Source organism: Nelusetta ayraudi, unplaced genomic scaffold (assembly GCF_046127955.1).
Source record: "Nelusetta ayraudi isolate G7.1 ecotype Tasmania unplaced genomic scaffold, CSIRO-AGI_Nayr_v1 ptg000011l, whole genome shotgun sequence".
In the NCBI taxonomy this organism is placed as follows: Eukaryota; Metazoa; Chordata; class Actinopteri; order Tetraodontiformes; family Monacanthidae; genus Nelusetta; species Nelusetta ayraudi.
The window spans coordinates 8,016,973-8,040,000 of record NW_027466061.1 but is presented as its reverse complement, the minus strand read 5'-3'; the positions used below and the strand labels follow the sequence as shown (position 1 = coordinate 8,040,000).

Below are 23,028 nucleotides of genomic sequence, written 5' to 3'. Positions count from 1 at the left end.
CCACATTTAGACATTATCAGTCAACATCACAAAAAAAAAAACATCACAGCAGAGGAGAGATGTTATACAAGAGTGAACATCGCAGATTTCTGCTTTGTGTGCGAAAGCCAATCAATCCCGCGCAGCCGCACGCTCATCACTGTACACGGACAATAATTCAGTCGACATCAGACTCTCAGGAGAGACAAACACAAAGGTCGCTTCCAACAACACAAACGGGATCCGTGATTTGTTCTTTGGAAGTTTCAATACTCTCAATGCATATTCAACGAATAATGAGCTGACAGCCGCTGTGACTCAATTATGCAACCTCCTCCCTTTGGAGATGAAGCAGGGTGGTTGGGGGGGCGGCGAGCGGTTCCACTTTCTGGCAATTTCAATATGGCTTTAAGAAAACGTGTGGGTGGCGAGACTGCTGCCTTTGCTTTGAGAACGTACACCGTGACCTATCCTGCTTTCATCCGTCTCCAGCTGTGGCTTCGCTGCCTTCAACAAGAGGGTGAAAAATTCCCTGGAGACAAGAAGAAACATCTATGGCAAAGGATGTGCGTGTTTTTTGTTTCGTTTTAAAGAGGTCTGTCAGTAAAAAGGGTAAAAAATAGATAAAAAATTGGAAGAATGGCCACATGTTTGATAGAAAAGCACGTCACTAATACGACGGCTTGAACTGGCTGGCGGGTGTCGAGCGCGCAAGGACACAAAAGAGGACGGGGCTGTGGTGACGTCAAGCAGCAGGAGAACGATGCTATGAGGAGAATAATGTAATGATAAGAGTGGGCGGCGGGGGCGGCAGCTTCACCCACGTCCAGCGCAGAGAGTGGGATGAGAGCGACGGAACGATGGAAGTGGAAGGGTACAAAGAAAAAGAAAACAAAATAGCCATGCCATCCATCCATCCATTTTCAATAGCCGCTTCTTCCTGCACTCAGGGTTGCGGGGGTCTGCTGGAGCCTAAACCAGCTGTCATGGGGTGAAGGCAGGGTGACACCCTGGACAAGTCACCAGTTCATCGCGGGGCCACATGGAGAAACAAACAAAGACAGACAACCATTCACACCCACACACACACCTAAGGTCATTTTAGAGTTCCCAATTCACCCCACATGCAAGTTTGCAAAAATACATTTTCCAAAAGTTGATTGCTCTGATCCGGTTGAACAGGGCAATGATCTCCAGAGGACACTGAGAGTTGACTGCACATTTCCTGCTGAGGTGTCAACCTCACTGACACAGGAAATCCGCCTTTAAGAATAAAAAAATCTGTCTATTCTGTCTGTGACTGTACAGCTGCACCATCATTATAGCAGCTGGTCAAGTGTGAACATTTCCTGAATTTTAGAAGAGAGTCACATCAGTTCACCAAATGGGCTTTTCAGTGAACGTCCATGACACTGTCAGCAGCTCTGCATCACAGAACCTGTTATTATTAATATTACACAACAGCTTTTAGAGAGACAGACTCAAATTCATAGATGATGTTTCAGGCTCTTGGTTAGTAAATACTGCAAATATCTGCATCAAAATTGCACATTTTGCAGAATACTTGTGTGAATAAACAACAGCCTTCTTAATCGAAGGTATGAACTTGACGCTTTTTAATAATAAACAAATAAATAATAATAATAAATAATATATTGTATATCTTATATACAATATAACAACTCCTTGTCATGGATTTAACTAATATTACATTAATTTTATCTCCCCTCAAACTTATTCAAGGTTGTTAATGCCAAACATAGCAAGCATGGGCTGCATCACTGCAGCAACAACATAAAAAAAAATCACAAGACTGGATTTTTCTCATGAGTTTTGTTTCCAGGGGCAATTTTTTTTGGTATTTTCTCACACTCTCACAGGGTCTTCGTCAAAAATAAAATGAATCACTGTCAACTACCTAGTAACAGACTTCAGCAAACATGTTTTTTTGTTGTTGACTACAAGTGTGTTTGGTATTTTATGCAAGCTTCCTGTGTAGACCAAGTATCAGGCTGGATTATAAAGCTAGCTATAGTGGGATCTCTGAGAAAGAGCATGTTGACAATGCATTCAATGCAAAACTCAAGGGAATTTGCCCGAGCCAATTCACCATGAAATAAGATGACCCATGCACACCTCACATCATATATGGACTAAAATAATGAATTTGCAGGCCAATACGGGAGGTCATGAACTGCAAGTTTTTTTTCCACAGCTCTGTGCACGTGATCCAACTCTACCAAGACTGCAGGCGTCTGCGAGCAAAAACTGAGTGAGACACACAGGAATCGGAATCTTTTCATTCCTTGTACCACAGTGACCTCCAGCAGATCCTTATTCTGGTGTGAAATGTCCATACTGTGACCTGAAGCCCTGCAGTGGTGGCTGCCACACCTCAGTATCGGCACACAGCCTCTCACAGAAACACGCCACAGTCAGGATGTGATTGGTTATGACGAGAGGAGCAACCCTGAGAGACTGGTTTGAATAGCAAATGAAAGCAACGATAACACACACACACACACACACACACACACACACACACACACACACACACACACACACACACACACACACACACACACACACACACACACACACACACACACACGAAAGAAGCTACAGCCACACTTGTCAGTCTCAGTAAAATGACATTTTATCCTTCAACCCTGTGCAGGCGAAACAACAAAAAATAAAACATCATGACATGAAAGCACAGTGTGATTACAAGCCCCATGTTTTTCCAATAACACGCATGTTAACAGATCAATAAGGTGCCAATCGAAGAAACAATTTGTGCATGTTAATGACGCTCCGATGAAGGCCAACGATGGGAAACACTACAAGAACAAAAACTCAACTTTTTCTCTCTCTTTTTTTCCTCAGCACTGTTAAACATTAGTCTCGGTCCGTTGAATCGAGCGATATTTACACGTGAAATGTTCCCGTTTGAATTCTGACAAAATGTGCACTTGCACGGCCGACGCGTCCAACGTGCTCGCAAACAACCCTTGCGGTGTTTGTGTGCGCAGGGAGCTGACGTACATATGTACATTTCATAATGTTTTTTTTTCTTTTTCTTTAAATACACCCTGAGAGACTGGTTTGAATAGCAAATGAAAGAAAAGATATCACCACACACACACACACACACACACACACACACACACACACACACACACACACACACACACACACACACACACACACACACACACACACACACACACACACACACACACCATGTGACGTACTGTATTACCACCACTGCTAGTGGAAATTGTTGTTCCACGGTTGTTGGTTTGTCTGTTTGCATTTACATTTTACAGCATCACTGTTGATTCAGGCTCGTGGCTCTGAAGGCAAAACCAATTGCCAGTACTATCACTCAAAGCTCCGCTGTGTCCATGCAGAGACCAAGGCCTCCGTAGCCGATTACTTTTTTTTTTTTAGGCAAAAATGATGGAAAGAGAGGGACGGCGAGGACGGCGAGAACTAAATTGAAAAGCTCTGTGACAAAAGCTCAGGCTGCTGTCAGGTCCCTCTGCAATCTGACACCAACAAAAACACACCGTGACACCGCACAACCCAATATTACCACAAACGCGTCCTGTTGTGTTAATGACGTCGGACCCCCTTCACCCCGCCGGGTTGAGGCACTCTGCTGGAACGATGTCTAATGCAGGTTGCGGTTCTGTGCTAATGCTACGCCGTGCTTTTGATATTGCAATCAGAGTGGCCTGTCCATTGCAGGGAAACTAATAATGTAACTGGGTCAGTACAGAACCTCTCCTCACTTCAGTGACAGCATTTGATCAGCGATGCGTGTTGGGCCGGTAAGTGACACAGGAAAATTCAACATTCCCTATTCAATGATTATGATAAGATATAATGTATATAGTATTTCAGTGTTTTCTTTGAATGTCTGCATGTCTGGGACAATGTTTAGTTTGAAAAACTAACTAAATAAATAAGTAAATAAATAAATAAAAACGGGTATATCAAGGTTTCGGTCTTTCTCATATTTACTTAAGCTGTTCAGTTCCACCACAACTAGTTTTCACGAAGAAAAAACCCTGAATGCCATCCAAACAAATATGTCGTAAGCAGCAACGTACGCCTGTTTGTAAAAGCCTGGTGTCCTTCAGAACTCATTAATAGATCAAAATCGCAATCACTGAGCGAGTTCCTCCAAGGAGTTTTTTCTCTTTTCAGAGAGACTCACTCTGCGAGTGGTTCCCCATTTTGTTTGTCTCAGGGACACACGAGGGCTGCTAATGGCTTACCCCTCTGTTACTGATCAACAGGTGGCAGTTTGATGTTGGGAGGTGGGAAAAGGACGAGTACATAGAGATAAAGGGAATTTAGTCACAAGGGTATGTTTACAAACCAGTGTGAGCCTCCTTAAAGTATATTGCTTTCCAAAATCAGAACAATGTTAATGTACTGTTGATATCAATTAGTTGTACTCACATGACAATAACCTGGAAAGGAAAACTTCATCTGCGTTCTTTATAGTCCACTAATGACACTGACTTTCCATCTACTGCCACACAGGGACAAGATCCCCAACCTGTTTCCCAGCCATGAATACAGTCAATTGTGTTCATTGGAATGCAGATGCATAGTTATCAAGTATCTGACTCCATATTTGGAGTTAGTGGTCATTCCTACCTACCGGACATTTTGTTGAACCCACAAATTGTTTGATTAGCATGAGAAGATGAGCATGCAAGTAGCATTCAACACTTTCATCACTATGGTACGACAGAAAATAAACAGCGAGCTATTTTGGAGAGCACGAACAATCTTGTGTGATTTGATTTGAATCCTTTAGGTCAAAATAGCTTCTTTAAAAGGTCACTCATGGGATGTTTAAGTCTTAATAAACCAGCGATCAGAAAAGGTAATCCTGTGTTTCTGTTACACCGCATGGATGTGTGCAAGTCATAATAAAGGCCTCCAGAGTTTCCTGATATTCTGACAAGACATTTTGTTGGCGTTCAACTCTAACAGCGTGGCTTTACCTACATCGACTTTGATGTTTATCCTACATTTGCACAATGATAATTAGACAAGTTCTGACCAGGTGATTTGGATGAGAAAGTGCATCCAGGCAGTATCAACAAGATTTCTCCCTTTCCTGGCACTGCCAATCATCAGTAACACCCCGACCAATGGACGGCAAAAGATAATTGGCTTCTGCGTGGCACGTCAGCACTTCATATCAACAGTGTGGTGAGCGAGTGGGCGAGCCGCCTCGCCAACACACCCATGAGGAAAAGCCTCTGCAACCTGACGACGGACTCGGGAAATATCTTGGATGTGATCCGGCGGCCGTGCCGTGCCGTGCCGTGCCGTGCCTTGCCAGGCGTGTTTATCCCGCCTCAACTTTGTTGCGTGGGTGTTTTAATGATCCGACATGTCCAGAGCACGATACATATGGGAGTTGTCCCGCCGGTCACTTAGCATAAACAGAGTGGAGCACTCAGGTTGTAATAACAGTACTCACCCGGAGAGCTGCGAGGTCGATGTCATCCAGGCTTCGTGTGGGGGCGTTTTCAGACATCTCTGGCGAAACTTGAACCCTTTTAGCAAGTTAGCCGCTTAGATAACAAGGCAACTCGGGAGCACAAAGTGTGAGATCCCCCCCCCGTTTACCTCAAATATTAATAATCGGGAATGCCAAATGTGTCGAAGCTGTTGCGGAAAGACGCAGGCAGCACTTAGACGAGCAAACACATCGCAGATGGAGCCGCCTCAGACGCACCCAGCTGGCTAGCTCACGTCAACTCCGGCCGAGAGCTAGTGTGTGATCCGCAGTCTTTTGACAGGAAATAATTCCGATCCCAAACACGTATAAGTTGAAATAAAAATAGAAATAAAACAGGAGATATCTTAACAGGCTGCGATTGTCACCGTCGGCCGGCCATCGGCATCGTCCCTGACAACTGGCAGCTCTTCAGCGCGATGCACCTCCGCTGTTGTTGAACACCTTGCTGCGTTCATTTTGACAAGACGCCGCGTCCTCGCTGCCGAACCACATCCCGGCTGGCCCTACATTCAGTCAACGAGGACGACAAAAAAAAGTCTGTCCTACAACGAAATTTGGAAGCACAGTGGGATAAAGAACAGCTTTACAGCGCACTGCTTGATTATTATATTAAAAAAAAATATTAATAGATATTTTCTAAAGAAAACGCAACGTCTTGGTGTGATGGCGCCTGGGTCCGTCCGCACAGCACCAGAACCGACAAATCGGGCTGTCGTGATTTGCCACAAATATCAACCTTCCGGGATTGCAAGGCGCAAGACAAGTGCGGGAAAACGAAAGTCGCAGCCTCTTTGATGTGTCTTATCTTCGCGGCAGCGGTTGTCAAACTTGCTAAGACGACTTATTGATCTTCCGGTGCGGCCGAAGCGTCACGTCACGCCAACTACGAGGCAGGTGCGCGATCGACGGTAAATACTTAGCTAATGGCTAAGCTAGCGGGCTAAACAGTCTTTCCCCCCCCCACACCACTATAAACTTTGCGTCCTCATCCATTCGCTGTTGACAGTCGCGCCTTGCACCACCAACCTTCCTGGGAAAACACAGGCAGCCACTGCGTTCCCACCAGGCACCCGGAACGCTCGCGAACTTGCGGCCCCTCGAAGCCGTTCAAAGTTAAACCGTCGCTTTCGATGCCGAACTCGGTCGGAGAAAAAAAATCCAGCCGATCTAAAAGTTGTAATCCGACACTACAGATGCGATGCAATTTCGAGCAGCACGCAACAGCCGAACTTGTTATTTCGCCATGTTTTGCTTCCCAAGTCCTCCCCCCTCCCTCCCACTCCAAAGCCTGTCTTGCGAGGTTGCGGCGACCATTGGCTGCGCACAACACTCCTCAAGTGTTTTCGCCTCTTGGACTGCTACGGTGCTTCATCAGGGACAAATTACCTGGAACATTACAGCACACCTACGCAATGCCTCTGTGTGCAGTCAAACGTAAGACTAGCCTACAATCACACTGCTATGCACTGGTCGATGCCATGCCACTGTAAACGCCATAAACTGTGGGCTTGTAAAGGAAGAGTAAAAAACAATTCGAATGCACTAGTTTATTCTCATTTACTGATGGCGTTGTCTAAATAAAGAGTTTTCCCTCTAAACAATATAGTCAATATATCCAGACTATTTATGCCCGGTTCATTTTACTCCCAATTCAACTTATTATAGTGCTTATAAGTAATGTCAGATTTTGGTATTCAAAGCTGTTCACCAAAAAGAGAATTCTGTTTTATTTAAAAAAAAAAAAGAAAAAAAAAAAAAAAAAAAAATGTTCAGTACTGTCTTTATTCCATAAAAAAAAAAAAAAAATCAGTTTCTGGAAATTCACTTCATTCAATACATGTTCAGTTTGTTTAAGAAAAAAGGTTAAACATTCCTATTTTATCATACAAACATACATATGACAATTACAGTAGTTGCACTATATGCCTCTTAAAGTTTTGCTTTACCATAGTGTCTGCTATGCATGACAAACACTACAACAGTTGTTGGTTTGAGGTCATTATATGAATATCAATATGTTTGAGACAAAATGTAAATGTATTTAAAAGACTTGGAAGATTTGTTATTCAAAAATGTGACTAAAAAGTATGATGATGTAATTTTTGAGGGATAAATAAGTACAGGGGTTAAATATTTGTAATCGTACATATATTAAAACAAAACTAGAAATAATGGCAATTCTTGTACAAAAAAACTTTGTTGATCCATATCAAGTGAAATACATTAAAGTTTTGTCATAAGTGTTCCTAGGTGACAAAGTAAGAATGTCTACCATCTAACCCTGAGTGTTAGTAAAGAAAACGTACGTATGTCCTCAACCTACTTACTGTGCAAAGTCTGTTAGAATATACATATATATGTATGTATATGTATATACATACATGTACATATATACATACACATTTACATATATGTATATACATATATACATTAAGTTGAAAAGAGTTTAAAAAACAAGTTAAAAGAGTCTATACTTCAAGAAATGCTGGTAATGGGATAAAATATATATCTCAAGATAGTTTGTTAAAGATTGTTAAAGGTCACTTGTTGAAACTTAACCGCTGCAGATTGCTGCTCTTTGATAATACAGTTAAAGGCAACCATGATGTGCTGCAGTAAAAGTCAACACCTAGCTACACATGCCGGCAGTGGTTTCTCTTTCAAAGGAGTGTGGGAACAGTTCTGAAGGCAGCAACGTACCAGCATTAAACACAAATTCCTTTGCCAGCTCATGAAAAAAATAGGTGCTTTGAGTAGAGCCAAGTTGGCATTCACATGGGACACTTGTCATGCATCACATTCACCAACAAGTCTGCACTACAAACCACCTCGACTGTGTTGTTAACTTGTGTTGACTTTTCTTCTCTTTTTAAAAGGAACAACTTTGAACTGCACTGATATTATGAACATTGACCTTGACTGCTAACAAGGTTTAACGTCTACAAAAACAATGATTACATAAGCTAATACTTGAACACTACAAAAGAAAAGGACTGATCATTCTCTAATTTGGATGAAGAATTGGCTGCTTTCTTAATAAACAAAACAATGTCAGGAATGTGTGAAACGCGAAAATGTATTAATGACGAGGGAGGTCTAACGTTTCAACAATGTAAATGTCACACATTTCGGTTATTTGCCATCATCAACTTGGTCACACAGTTGTCAGCCATGAGTTACAGCTACACAAACAATCCTACAGAAATGCAGCTAGTGTTCTGTGAAGTCATCGAGTGGAATCCAGAGCACACCTTCTCAGCGTCACGCCCTGCACGCGACTGCATTTAAAGCTGCAGCTGCATTCCAGGTGCAAGACTTCCTCAGAATTCTCAATAGTAGTTGGTCACGTCCTCGTGGCTCAGAAAACGGAATTCACAGGTTTTAGAAAGCATACCTCTTGATTACTTAGGAGAAAAAAAAAAACATTATATATATATACATGTATACATATACATATGTATATATATGTATATGTGTGTATATATATATATTCATATATACATATATACATATATATATATATATATATATATATATATACATATATATATATGTATATATATATATACATATATATAAATATATATATATGTGTATATATATATGTATATATATACATATATATATATATATATATGTATTGTCAACTTCCTGTTGACAACAACAGGAAGTGCGGCATTCTGCACCTGCTGCGTTTTAGAACAGCTAAATAAACAGGTGCTACAGCGCCACATTAAGGCCTTAAATATGCCTTTAACTTTTAACGTTCAAATGACGTGTTTCTCCTGTGCACAGCAGCTTTGTCAAAGTGGATTGGTGGAATGTTCTGTTCTCGCCCGCTGACAACGTGGTGGAAGTTTTAATTCGCTCTGTTGTCATGGTGACTTTCAATAAAAAAAAAAAACAATTACCAGTAAATCCACTTAACACTCTTTCATTTTTCTATCCTTCTTTTCTCTCTCCCCCCACCTGATCGCACGTCCAAAATCTCAGCCTTCCCTCAAACGCGGCGCCCACTGCCCTGCGAGACGCCATTGTGCTGATTTAGTGAGTTGTCCCTCTTCTCAGCGCCTCTCTGCCTTCTCTGCCTCCTCTGCCCTGTCCAGGTCCTCATTTCAGCAACCATCCAGTCATCTCTTTATATCCGTCACCATAACAACCACAAATGTTCTGACAGATTTGCTGGCACTGCAGCGAGAGGTGAAGCCTCAGAGAGGGAGAGGGAGAGAGAGAGAGAGTGAGCATGAGAGAAAGAGAGAGAGCGAGAGAGAGAGAGAAAGAGAGAGAGAAAGGCGCCCACCCACCCACCCACCCAAATCCACTGATAACTGTACACTATGTTCCCGCATCATGTAAGAAGCCGGATCTCAAATGCAACCCCGCCACCCTCTTCCGAGACGAGTCACACATCCATTTTTTTTTGTTGTTGTTGTTGCAGGCGCCACCGTGGACAGACTGTCCTGTACAGAATCATCTACTGTTCTAACAGGTAATCAGACAATGTAGATTATAGCCATTATGTACACAATGACTCATTATTTGATAATAAAAAAAATAAAAAAAAAGACAAAAAAAAATTCCCACAACGAGTCAACAGTGGGTTTTTTTTAACCCCTGCTGACGACATGCCACTGCTTTCATTTTCTCACTGTGCCTAGTATGAGATGGGATCAGATGCACCGCGGTCTCGTCTGGGCTGAGCTCTTGTTTATGTCCACAGGCCGACGGGAGCCATGCCTTCCTTGGTGCCCAGCGGAGGCAGCAGGTTCTCCTCGCACAGGAACTTGAGGGGGAAGTGAACCAGCAGCCCTTGGATGCCCTTCAGCTCCTCCGCCGCCTGCTCTGGGTCGGTGTCGCAGAGGCGCTCCGCCGCCGAGTACTCCTTCAGATCGCGCAAGTTGTGGACTGAGTTGTGCGGCAGACATTTGAAGACCTGCATGCAGCAGCAGCACGACACAGATGGAACAAAGTGAAAAAAGAAGGAGTTGAGTTTAGAAGCTTGAAACGACAAGCGTCGCGCCTTCAGTGCGATTCGTCACCTTGTCGTATATGGTGGCATTCAGTTTAGAAGCTTCATTCCAGGCCACGAAGAAGAATTCATCGCTGATGGGATCATCGACGTTGATACTGGGGTCTGACTGAGCTCCAACAAGGACTCTAGAGAGGGTCAGAAAAAAAGTGATTCCAGTGGATTCAGCAACACAACTTCTGAAGCCTCAATGTAAAGAACTGGCTTTAAAGTTGGATTCATCCTACAGCATTACCCTGACATTGAGTTAAATGAAGGCACAAAATGAAAGTGCAAAATCAATGCGGACAAACCAAATGGCATCTACAACAACTTCAATTTCACCATTTGAGCTCAGCTAACCCTAACCCAACTTTTGGCCCCTTCAGCGCTGTTCAGATGCTATTGTCAGAAACCTGCCAATGAAACTAATTTAATAGCAATTATAAAGAGTATTATGTGAATGCCTCAGCATACAGTCCGTTAATGGATTTCGACCAAATGCGTCTAATGAGAACAACCACAAAAGAAAAAATATGAGGCTTGAATTAGTGGCATCTTATGTTTCAAATGTTTAAAATGAGACGTGTAAACTGAGACACAACCGCTTCATCGCTTACTGTCTGGCTTGAGTTCCCTGCTGATGGAATTTGTCTCGTTTGACACAAAGACCATTCAAAATAAACCGCAAGCTGAATGGGATTTATTGACGCTTGGTAAATTTATCTGCTCAGTGAATAAGGGTCAGATGAGAGAAAGGGAAAACAACAAGATGCTGCAATTTTTGTTAAGGCTAAAAAAAGTACAACTCCAATGTTTATGATTAAATGACAACCATTCTATAGGGCATGTCCCTTTACAGCTGCGTTACATCTAAAATGAAATAAGAACAGCAGGAGCAAATGTCCACTATGATACTGCTGTAGAGTTGCAGACCATCTCCTGACCTGAAACACTCTTTGCGCAGGGCCAGAGTGAGAGGTCCCGCCTGGTACTCCTCTCCTCCCATCACAGACGGCACGCGCTCTTCATCTTCCACAAACACTGCCATCTCGCTGTCCCTGCAGCCCAGCATGCTGCGGTCGTTGATGTTGGCCGACCCTGGGACACGGGTGAGAAAACAGCAAGCAAACATCAGTCGGGCAAAAAGCGTTTGCACATAGCAGAGCTATGAGAGTTGAAAAATGACCCTGATAATATTGTCAGTGCCTCAGTACATCTGGTAATCTCCTCTTGAAGTTGGATTCATCCTGCGGCTTTACTATCACATCAAGTTTAATGGAGACACATAATGAAAATGCAAAATCAATGCGGAACAACTGTGGGAAAAGCAAATAGCATCTACAAGAACTATAACAACGCATTTCTGACTTGAGTTTCCCCCTTTGAGCTCAGCTAAAAAGTAATATCCTCACAACTTTCAGCCCCTTCAGCACTGCTCGGACGCTATTGTTAGAAACATGCCACTGACGCTAATTTGATAACAATTAGATGGCGTATTATGGGAACGCCTCAGTGTAAAGGCCTCTAATGGATTTCGGCTGAATGCTTCTAATGCGAACAAGCAGCAGAAAAAGATATGAGGTCTGAATTAGCAGCATCTTTCCCTGCTTCATTACAGGCTTAGCAGCAACAACAATGGCAGTGAAATCAATTAGATGATAATTACAAACAGAAGCACTGCTGGACCGCAAGCTCGCTTCATATCCTTTTGCATGGGATTATGAAGAAAGAGTACAATGGAGGCAATCAATTTACTGGACAAAGGCAAATAACAAACCAAATGAACACGACAAATAGGAGCAAATAACACAGAACTGAAGTAAAAAGGTAAGAAAACAACACAAATAATATGTTTGTTCATATTTTCTTGAAATAATACAAAACCCTTCATAGATTTAAATCTTAAATTGCCTCCTTCATATTGCATTTAAACTACAGCCAAAATGTTTCTTTCTTCTTTCACACAAAAAAAGAGTTAAAAACGTTTTAAATAAAGCAGCTTTTCAGGCTTAATCAGCCACAATAACATGAAGTCCACTACGTCCCATTAAAGGAGACGTTGCTCCGGGGGCCTCGTGTTAGCCCGGTGAAGACTCACCGATGATGTAGCGGCGGTCGTCAGCGATCAAGGTCTTGCTGTGAACGTAGATGAGCTCTGTGACCAGCGACTGGGAGAGCCGGGAGTGTGTCCTCAGGCCGCAGAACGAGATGTACTCGCTCCACTTGTCCTCCACTGGGGAACAAGCCAAAAGTCACCATATTGACTAGAGGTTATTACATAATTCAACAATACAGGATATTCCACGAGAGAGTCATACTGAATGTATAGTGAATATGTAAGAACTGGTGTGTGTCATCAGGAAGTCAAGTGTTGGGAACAAATGCTGCCGTGCAAACTCACCTTCCTTCAGTCTGGACAAAATGGAGTGCTCCCCTCTGCACATGGTCCTGGAAATTAACAACATATTGAGATATCAGCATCAACATTGATTTGAGAAGGAACAGACACCAGATACTGGGGGTCTTTCTGTTTCCTGCATCTCAATTTTTGATTTGCATTTGGTGTAGTCACTTTAGAGAAGAACACAGTAATTCATTCACATAAAGTTTCTCTGATTTCCCATTTGATGGATCTCACCTGTACGTGAAGTGCAGAATAGCCTGGATGGCGTTTCCACCTCCTGCACTGATATCTCCTTCAAATCCAGGGAGCAGTGGAATCACCACAAACACCCTGTATTTCTTCTGCTCTCTGCAATGAGACACTGTGTCAGCAACTTCACACTCCCCAGTTTAAACATTTACAGAGTCAAACATTCCTTTCACACGCGCTTCTCTTTGATTTCACTTGATTCACCACGAGGCAAACAGCTTCAATGCTTTTTTTTGGTAAACAGGATCTGTTTGAAGCAAAGATTTTTTTTGTTTTTACGAGAGGCTGCTTTGTCACGCCAAGGCTCAGGAGCGTGTGTAAACAAGATTAATGAAAAAAATAAAGGGGCGCGCTCGCTCAAACCAGACCTGTGTGCACGCAGGATCCGGGACACTATTGCATCTCCGATCCCATTATAGACAGTTTTCCCGTCGGCGCAGCTGATGAAGAACTGGTTCTGAGGGCAGATGAGAGGAAGCAGATGGCGGCTCAGCATGCGGCGTTGGCGAGGTGCAGGTACACAGGTAGGCCGGCCAGGAAGGGAGGGAGCTAAAAGTGCATCTACTTTGGTATGTCTTCATGGTACCGCACAAGCTGGCAGTGAAAATAGCTTTGAAAAACGCATATATAATATAGCAACAAAGTTCCTTTGTCTATATCAAACCGTGTGAAACTAAAAAAAGTGCAAGACAAATAGAGGAGGTAGGTGGTAAACTTTACCTAAAACAAAAGCATATTCTTACAGCTGAATGAGCGGCAGCGTCCATGTCAAGGATAGAACGTGAACTCTAACAACTGTGACGGCGGCGCAGATCAACAACATGGTTGTTTTAATAGCTGCGCACAAACAGTCAAACTGCGTCAGTGTGCAAACAGATTTTGATGATTTATGTGTAAAATGCATATTGATGAGCTGCACAGGAACAGAAGAAGAGGTCATGAGAGAAAATCAGAATTCATTCAATGTGAGAAACTGGATTACTGAGGTGCTAAAATATAAAAATGTATCTTTTATGTAAATAATCAGCAGAGAATGAGTCATGAGATATACATAGTTTGAGTGGCCACGTCTTTTTCATGTATGTGTATGTATATATATATATATATATATAAATATATATATATATATATATAAATATATATATATATTCTTAGTTTACCTCAATGTAGATATAGTGTTCACTGTTCTCAATAGTGTGGACGTAAGCGTTGAGGATCGAGTTCTCACAGGTGCCAGTCGACCAACGATCAGCAGAGCGCAGCACCTAAACACATACACCGTGAACACCATGGTGAATATAACACTTTGCATCAAGCCATTTTGTAAAGCAGCAAAAAAACCTGCAGATGACGAGCCGGAAAAGAGGGACGGCACCGCCTTTTAAAGAAATACTGTAATTTTCATTGTGAGTCCATGTGGCAGAAAGCTGAAACTCTGCACCTTTTTAAAGGCTGGACAGCTCAAACAGAGCATGTGGCAACTGAAGTCCTGAAACCTAAATACAGGATCAACAGGGCCTGCTAGAAAAACTAAGGCAATAGGAGGGTAAACAGATCAAGCGCCCTCTAGGGAAAAAAATTAACAAAAGGACAATTGCTTGTTTCATTTTAACCTGCTGCGTCATTTAATGATGGTGTTGAATGAGAATGGACGGCATTTTCCCATCAAGCCTGTTGCAAACGAGATACTCTCACTCTGTTTCTGGCAGCCTGTTTGTTTTCTCTGGCTTGAGTTAAACAGGACAAACATGCTGGAAGTGATTTTGTCTCCGTGGGCTTTATTCTTGTTGCGCCATCTGCCATTAGCAGAATTGGGGGGGGGGACGTGGTGAAGAAAAGAGCTCAGATTATTCTGAAGAACAGTGCCTCTTTACTCCATGTCTTCAGAAATGACCTTAGGTCTCTGCTAAATTTCTGGATTTTGGATTTCATGAAAGGGCTGAGTGTTGATCAGCAGCATGATCTCTTCCAACATTTCTGCAGATCCCTAAAAACAATTGTGCAATTGTCTTTGCAGCCCAGGTTGATTTTTTTGCTGGCTGTTCCTGGTGCAACGTAATTTCTGCTTTTCTCTTCAGTGCTGCTTGCAGCGCCAGTTTCACAACTGGTCACTGTTCTCCAGGCAGCGCTGCCGCCCACAGAACAACAGGAAGAAAAGTCCGGATTATGCAGAGCCAGAACTTATAGTGGGCACAGAACAGACTTTTCTTGAGCAAATGCGAAACATATAAGCACTCAACGCTCCAAAAACCCCTCCATCTGCCTGTACTGTGAGTTGAAGTGTGTTCTGCGCAGAAATACCTGCACTTTGGCCTTGGCCGAGCCAGGCACAGTGAATGAGAGCTGATCCGCAGAGCACTGAGACTTGGGCAGGAGGTAAGGATAGAACTCATCCTTGTATTTGTTCTTGAAGATCTGGCAGAGAAGTGGACGAAAGGCAGGTTATCGACGTGGACACTGGTTCCTGGAGAAACAACGTCTGAACATTGCGTTCGTTGCACATCTCACAATATATGAGTCACACAGTTGAAAGTTGAGGCCTAAAATAACAGCATTATATAATGAACAGGAAACAACAGTCTGAAAAGGTGCTACTGTAGCGCAGATCTTATGTCACTGTTGTTTAGCACACGACCCCCCCAGTAGTTACAATATCCACATGGCTAGCAGACCTTGGTGAAGTTCCAGCGCTGGATGAAGTGGCGGGCAACATCCCTGGCAGCTTTGCCGTGAACGCTCGCAGACAGATCACGCCACGGCATGCGGGGTACTTGAGTACGGTCAATGTTGTCTGGGAAAGGAAAAAAAAAAAAAGATGCAAAAAGTCAGACGTGCAGATCCTCACTGCTGAGACGATGACATGAAAACCCTTTGTTTAAAATGTTGCTTGGGAAAAGTATTGGTCTCATAATAAACTGTAAGGCCCCATTTCAGCCATATGTGACTCTAGCATGTATCCAGGCATTAGAAAAATCCATCCGGTACTTCTGTTGCTTGTTCCACTTTTCAGGAAGTGTGTGCTAAAACATGCAATTCAGAAAATCAGTACCCTGGACACTGAAACCTCAGCTTAGGAGAAAACATCCCAGCCAGATGTTCATTCCACCCTTTGAGACTGCTATATCTCTAAGTGTCTGGGTCCAGTCCCCTTCCGTCCAACAAGCCCAAAACCAACAGAGTATCAGTTCAGCAGGAAGCTGAAAGTCAGCATTTGGGGAAGGCTGCAAATAATGTTCTCAAGATGCTGCTTTCTGGCGATTTGTTCTTGTTTTTGGAACACTGCACACTGCCTGGCTTAGGAAAAAAGATCTGAAATTGGGCATAATGTGGGACTTTCAAATCTTCTCGTTGATAGAAAAATAAATTTAATTGCTAAATTATAATTAACACCACAGGTGGCAATACATGCAGTCACTGTCCACTGTGTGGCTTATTGTAATTAAGAATTATACTTAAAAGGCATTGGAATAAATTAGATTAGTCATTAGTTCTATTATTAGCTAATTTTTGAAAACTACCAACACCCCATCATGGTGACATAAGCATTCAAAACAGATGATGAAAAGCAACCATGTGTATTTCCAATGATAGTTTATAGTTTGACGGATGTGTAAAACTGTATTAAATGCATGAGCCCGATGCGTTAATGCATCCCTGTGTGTGGTGCTGACGATGAAGACGTGCCTTCGAAGGGTTTGTCCAGCTGCACCCAGTCTTTCCTGATGAAGTTGCTGTAGTCTTTGCCGAGCCACAGCTTGGTGTTATCCGCCAGGTCGTTCGGGTTCTGCTCTGACTGGACATCTGCGCTGGTAGGTATCAGACCATCGGCCACACCGTTGCTCTGCGTTGCAAAGGAATCTGTCGGCTCATGCAGGCAGCACTACGTGACGTGTGATCTGATTTTGGGTTTTTCATACCCCCGTGTCGCCATTCGGCTGCAGGTTTGTCACATCGTTGGCCTTCTCTGCTGAACCCAGATCGGTGAGCCGGTACTGACTGTCGTCCCACCTGCCGAAGGCCAAGTCGATCCCGCCGACAAAGGCCACTGTCTGGTCGATGGCCACCATCTTCTCATGGTGGGCCCACAGCAGGACCACAGACGAGACGTGGTCAGGGTGCCGCATCACCTGGCAGATGAGCGGTTCAAGAGTTCAAACAAGGAGTTCAAATAGCGAGCGTACCGTCTACACTGAGTCTCGCCAACCTTGATGTTGGGGTGCATATTCATAAGGGTCCTCTTGCTGTGCTCGCTGTTGATGCCGAGGGCCAGCTCCACCTCCTTGTAGAGCAGCACACACACCTTGACTCCTTGTTCCTGCAGGGGAAGGTTCAGAGAGGCACAGTTCCATCTGATCGGCACAAACTTTGTGTGGTTGTTATCTGCTTAATTCTTAAAAAATAAGGACGAGGCAGCGAGAATCACTACCGCTTTGCGTTTCAGTATCTCATCAAGGCGCCAGTAGTTGTCAGTGGCCGGCCTCTTTAGGAAGACTTCGGGACTGAGCCTGCAGAGGAAGATGAGTTCACGCACTCTGCGGACTTCACTCTCTGAAAAATCCAGCGCAGCAACTCAAAGGCCACTTACCACCAATCGGTGATGAAGATTTCCTCCTTGGCTTGTTCCAGAGCGTCAGCCAGGTCTGCAAAGCAGCCGCTTCCGTTCACGTACCTTCCAATCACAAAAGCAGGGCAAGGTGAATTCAGACTGTTGCAAGAAAGGCGGCGAATGTCAGGTGTTTTTTTGTTTTGTTTTTTCCAAAACAAACCATTTGGTGAGCGTGTTTTCTCGCGGCGGAGCGAAGCCCTCGAAGCGCTGCACTTTGAGGAAATCACAGGTGTCTGCCAGATGGTTGATTTCATGACTCCACCAGTGGGCCTGTCTGTAGCTGCTGCACTTAATGATCAGACTCCTGCACAAAAAAAACACTGATCACTGTACACCCCCAGGCATAAATACACAACCCACAGGAGGCTGTGGGGCCAAACACAGCTGACCTACCGGGTGAAGTTCTCGATGCACACTCCATACTTGGTGTCAGTGAAGGCGCGGCCCACCTTCACTTTGAACTCCGGATCGAACAGCAGCACAAAGTTGATCCTGCCGTTGTCTCGGTTCATGTACATCAGGAAGGAGTCTTTTACCACCAGCCAGCGCCGCGACCAACGGAAGCACAGCTGGTGGTGGCCGATGCAGTTCAGGCCTTGGATCCGGTGGCCACCCGACCTCTTGAAAATGGGCCCTTCCCTGATGCACGTGGACACATATTGAAGAATCTGGTAAGGGCGTCACTCATGCTCCTGTTCTCAAAACCTTTTGGAAATGACTGCTTACAGTCCCTTGGGTCCAAGGTCAGTGACAAAGGACAGAGCTCCGACAGAAAGGAACTCCAGCTGAAGTGAAGACAAGCAGGGAAAGAAAATGAACGCTCTGCTCCAAGTTAGAGCCTAAGTTTTCATTAAAGTGAATACCATGCTGTGCATAGTAAAGTCATTACCATGCTGTGGTCATTCCGGCAGAAGACGTTGTCCAGCAGACCATTCAGGTACTCCTCCAGATATTTCTGCAATTTCAGGACCAGGCAAACACTGATTTTTGTTGTTGTTGTTGTTGTTGTTGTTTTTTACAATGCAATGTCCTACTGTAAGGACCAACTGTTCTTATGCAGCCATTGTGTTTTCAATGTTTCAATATGCACAACTACTTTGTTCATAACCAATGATAACATTAGTATCTGCCAGGAGTAGTATCAACAAATCACTGTGCAGTTTGCTGATGAACAAATACATTGATTAATGTCAATAATGACTAAACAAATAGCTAAAATAAGGTTAAAAAACATTTATTACATGCGTGTCTGATCTGTTTGTTTATTACCATTTTGCTGGAGGTTCTCCTTGTTCGTTCGGTCCCATGCAGGCTGGGCATTTCCTCTGACATGGCTCTCAGCTGCTGTCTGTCTTTTGCAAACCTTTTGGGCGAAAATTTGAATATTCAAAAAAATAAATAAATAAAAAAAAACAGGCTCCTGCCAATGAATACTTGGATTTGATTTTACGGCTCTCAGATGGGATGGATTTATTTGCACACAGAGACTGGCGCACGGACCTTGCCAGTGGAAGCAACTGAAGCATCATCCTGTGCTTGTAAAGATCTCGATGGAGCTCCTGGAAGTGTTTGTACTTCCTCTTGACGGTCCAGTGGAAGTGGCCGTGAGTCAGCCGCACCGTGTACAAGGTGCCGACGTGGACCTTCAGGACAGTGTTGAAACCATGCACAACTGTGTCAGCCATGCTAAAAATCTTGGATTAAATGCATGAGAAAAAATCATGACAAACATTCCATAAATATGTTACACTGAGAGCGAACAGACTGTGACTGTGCCAAAGTTATGATGCTGCCGACTTATTTCTGAGGAACCAGGGACTAATCCAGACGTCTCTGAAACACCCACTTCCGAAAAGCCTCTGAACAATACGCTGGCCCGTTTACACTGGAAACATGCCATGAAACCCTAACCCCTTATCTTGGACTTTCCCATCAGTCTCTGTATGGCAGTAAACTAACATAATGCAACCTGACTGAGCAACACAGAGTCCTAAGATGTGAGTCCTAAGTTTCATGTTTTACTGCCTTTTTGATCCAACATAACCAGGACTAGGATGTATGAGGTCGTCAGCTACTTTAACAAAACTTTTCTTTGAATTGATTTTCTTAAATAATCGGCACAATCAAACTGCAGTATGTGTGTAAATATGTAAGAAATGTACCTTTGAGCGAGTGGTGTATTTCTCTGTGTTGTCCACTCTGCAAGTGATGGGCGTACCGGGCATTAAGTAAGGGATACCTTGCTCTTTGAGCTCAGGAAGATGATGCACCACAAGAAAAGGACGACCATCTGTCAGTAGGAGGATATTTTAATATCACGTTTAGAGTTCACCTGATGGGATAGCTGATAAAATAAACTCAGCATACACATATATTCACAACAGGGACTGTTTCTCTTACCGCTGCTGGACATGAGGCCGTCTAACTCGTCTGGACTCAAATTGTGCAGGTCATTTGAAAAGCGCCTTCGGCTGACGGTTTGAGCAGCTGAGCTCTGAATCGCTGGCTCGATCACGTCTTCTGGACTGGCCATCCTGACGCTGATCAACAGCAAACTGGCCTGATGCTGAGGACAGAAATCAAGACTCTGTGCACGCTTTCTTACCACTGAGCAGAAGCAAACTGCACATGACAAAAAAAAAAGATTGACCAAAAACGGAAGTCTTTTGCATAATGTTAAGATTTGGAGCCACGTGCAAACAAAGGTCGCAACGTGAGCTTTGTGTGTTGCAGCGACAGTTGCATCAGTTTTAGAGGCGACAAAAGCTGAGGCCTTGGGAAATGAATGGCATCTGCCGCAGAAAAAAATAACTGAGGAAGCCGAAGAGTACATTAAAAGTAATGAGCAGACAGGCCAGTTTTTGAGGTGTTCAGAATTCTTAAGGAGGGCATCACATTATGAGCACAGAGGAAGAAGCTTTAACCATTAGGCACATTTTCGTATCACATTGAACAACCACAGAATGAGAAATGCTAGGCGCAGGTGAAATCCCCCAAAAAATCTGACAACAAGGCAGTCTTGTGGCGTCATGTTGTTGACTAGAATGTTGCGACACTGCCACAGATTAGGTGGCGCCCGTTGAAAGAAAAGGGTGTGTTTGAACCCTTCTGAATAGTGTGTGAGGCTGAATGGCTGTATTTCTCCCCGGAACAAAGGCGAAGGAGAGGGACATGGAGGCAGAGAGTTAGAGCAAGCAAGAGGAAAAACCAGCATGAGGACGAGTCCAGAAACCACATCGAAACCGCATTAAAGGAGAAAAGTTTCAGGCACAAGACAGAAGTTGGTCAGTGCAGTACCTGTATCTGTATGAGTCAAAGGGCATCATTTTCATGTTCGATGAGCGAAAAGTCAAAGACTTCAGAGGTAAAAAAAAAAAGATTTTTTTTTTTTGCTTCATTCATTTAGCATGTTTACATTTTACAGGAACAGCCTGGTTTTTGTTTCAACACCTTTTGATCCTTAAGAAGACACAGGCAACACAAGGAACAGCAGATGGAGACATTTACAAACGCAATTAGATCTAAAATATAGGAATCAGAACTTGTGTTTTTCCTACCAACACTCGTGTTGTAGCACCAGTATAATTAAGGTGTGTTGTAATCACACATTACTATATCTATACGGGCTGAAAAGGGCAACAGCTCAGGCACCCAAAATGTCTCACCTTGTGATTATATGGAGGTGCACTTGGTCTACATCTCTGACATTGTTCAGCTACACTGATGATGCAACTGTCAATATGCATCACTCAAACAGCCATATTTGAATTCTACTGATAGATGTCGTCTTAACACACCTCAGAGATGATTTGTGATCATGTTGTTGATGATCTGTTTTCAACAAGTAAATATTTTTCCAGCCAAACCATTAATGAAGCACATTTGAAATACCTTACAGCATATTAATAAACATTGGGTCATTTTGCTGAAATTATTATATTCACGTTTAAAAACAAAAAAAACAAAAACAAAACAATTACATAATGGTCCTCAAACAATATCCACGCCAGCAGACTGCACAGCAGGAATTTATCTTAAATTCCGGTTGGACTAAAGCAACATTGCTGAGTCAAGTCCTGCCGGGTGTTGGTGGCCCCCGTCGCATTTCCCTTTAACTTGACAACTGCTGCCCAAAATAGAGATGGTTCCTTGGTGAGTCAACGCTGCACTCAATTAAAGTCACAATCACGAGCTTGCAGGTTAAACTTTTTTTTTTTTTCTTTTAGGTCGACAAAGGAACATTGATGGTTGAGTTGAGGAGTTGCTGTAGCACCAACAACTTGTCGTCTTATTCCGATTACAAGATGCTCCACCTTCCCATAATCGCCTCCCCGTTACTAAAGCCGCTTTTTCTTCGGTTTTGTGTTTTAAAATCGTCCGGACATGAAACTCTGGCAGCGGAGGCTGGAAATACTGAAGGCTACAACGGCGCCTCGTCTCCACCCTTCATTCCGCTGTTGACGTCTTCGGCTTCGCGACAACCAACCAAACTACACCCGAATCTCCAAACTACGCCACAGAAGCGACGCGACGCGGTCGATGACACTTTTGACTTTGTTCCATCCAGGTATCTCCCCTCCCCCTCCCCCCCCCTCCCCCCATCGGCCGTGGAAATCCACAGCTGGACCATCTGCAAAGCTACGAAAGAAGGTCTTGCTCGCTCTCACGCACGCAGCTGAGGGGGGCAGAAAACAACCCGGTTGAGGGGGAAAAAAGAGTGAACCTCTGGCAGGAGGAGACTTACCCTTCAGTCACACAAACACAATCCGCACACACGACCGTGATCCACAAACAGGACGATAAAATCGCACACAAAGTTATGGGCGGCTCTCTGTGTTGGATCGTATCTCGGCGTCTGTAGTGTTTCTCCCCGAGGACAGTTGATTGGCGCTCTGCCGCAAGTGATGCACTCTGTAGTCCCTCCCATCGCGTGTCCAGCGGGACACCATGGAGGAGAAAAGACGAGGAAATGTAGTGAGGCTCAACAACCCGTCACGTGACGCGTTCCGAATAATGACACTTTCACCGAGGACTACAATTCTCTGTGTTTGTCATGCTAGCTTGTGCTTTTTCTCCCATGTTTATGCAGCTGTTTGGAAAGGGGGACTGGAGCCCCGAAGGATTAGGATCACCCCCCACCCCCCCCCCGTCGAAGCGTCCGAAGTGTCCTAGTTGGATGAGAAACAGAGAGTAAGTGGAGGACATGTCCCGACTGGGTCCCTTTG

General features: G+C 43.8%; 2 protein-coding genes across 4 annotated transcripts in view; both read right to left on the bottom strand.

The window, feature by feature from the left end:
• The window catches only part of mink1 (misshapen-like kinase 1), a 30,102-nt gene extending 23,272 nt beyond the window's left edge, over window positions 1-6,830 (bottom strand). The window contains exon 1 of one of the 2 annotated variants that reach the window (XM_076020468.1): window positions 5,492-6,830. In XM_076020468.1, the coding sequence (XP_075876583.1) occupies window positions 5,492-5,548 (57 nt within the window). In that variant the 5' untranslated portion in view covers window positions 5,549-6,830. The remainder of the gene's footprint in view (window positions 1-5,491) is intronic. The other variant, XM_076020467.1, reaches the window with a different exon arrangement.
• Window positions 6,831-7,299: 469 nt separating this feature from the next.
• Window positions 7,300-22,866, bottom strand: pld2 (phospholipase D2). 2 transcript variants are annotated; one of them, XR_012926190.1, is made up of 25 exons: window positions 22,548-22,866; window positions 20,204-20,369; window positions 19,966-20,093; window positions 19,304-19,446; window positions 19,073-19,166; window positions 18,693-18,758; window positions 18,530-18,588; window positions 18,197-18,442; window positions 17,964-18,107; window positions 17,783-17,866; window positions 17,624-17,702; window positions 17,402-17,512; window positions 17,115-17,324; window positions 16,882-17,038; window positions 15,870-15,988; window positions 15,499-15,612; window positions 14,358-14,462; window positions 13,566-13,654; window positions 13,183-13,296; window positions 12,946-12,992; window positions 12,643-12,777; window positions 11,489-11,642; window positions 10,573-10,690; window positions 7,941-10,466; window positions 7,300-7,870 (listed from the first exon to the last, which is right to left on the bottom strand). XR_012926190.1 is itself a non-coding variant. In XM_076020466.1 (24 exons), the coding sequence occupies exons 2-24, from the start codon at window positions 20,334-20,336 to the stop codon at window positions 10,242-10,244; spliced, it is 2,874 nt and encodes a 957-aa protein (XP_075876581.1). In that variant the 5' UTR covers window positions 20,337-20,369; window positions 22,548-22,866; the 3' UTR covers window positions 7,300-10,241. The 2 variants fall into 2 exon arrangements, 1 of the variants encoding a protein (XP_075876581.1); XM_076020466.1 differs by having other exon boundaries at window positions 7,300-10,466.
• Between the last annotated feature and the right edge of the window lie 162 nt (window positions 22,867-23,028).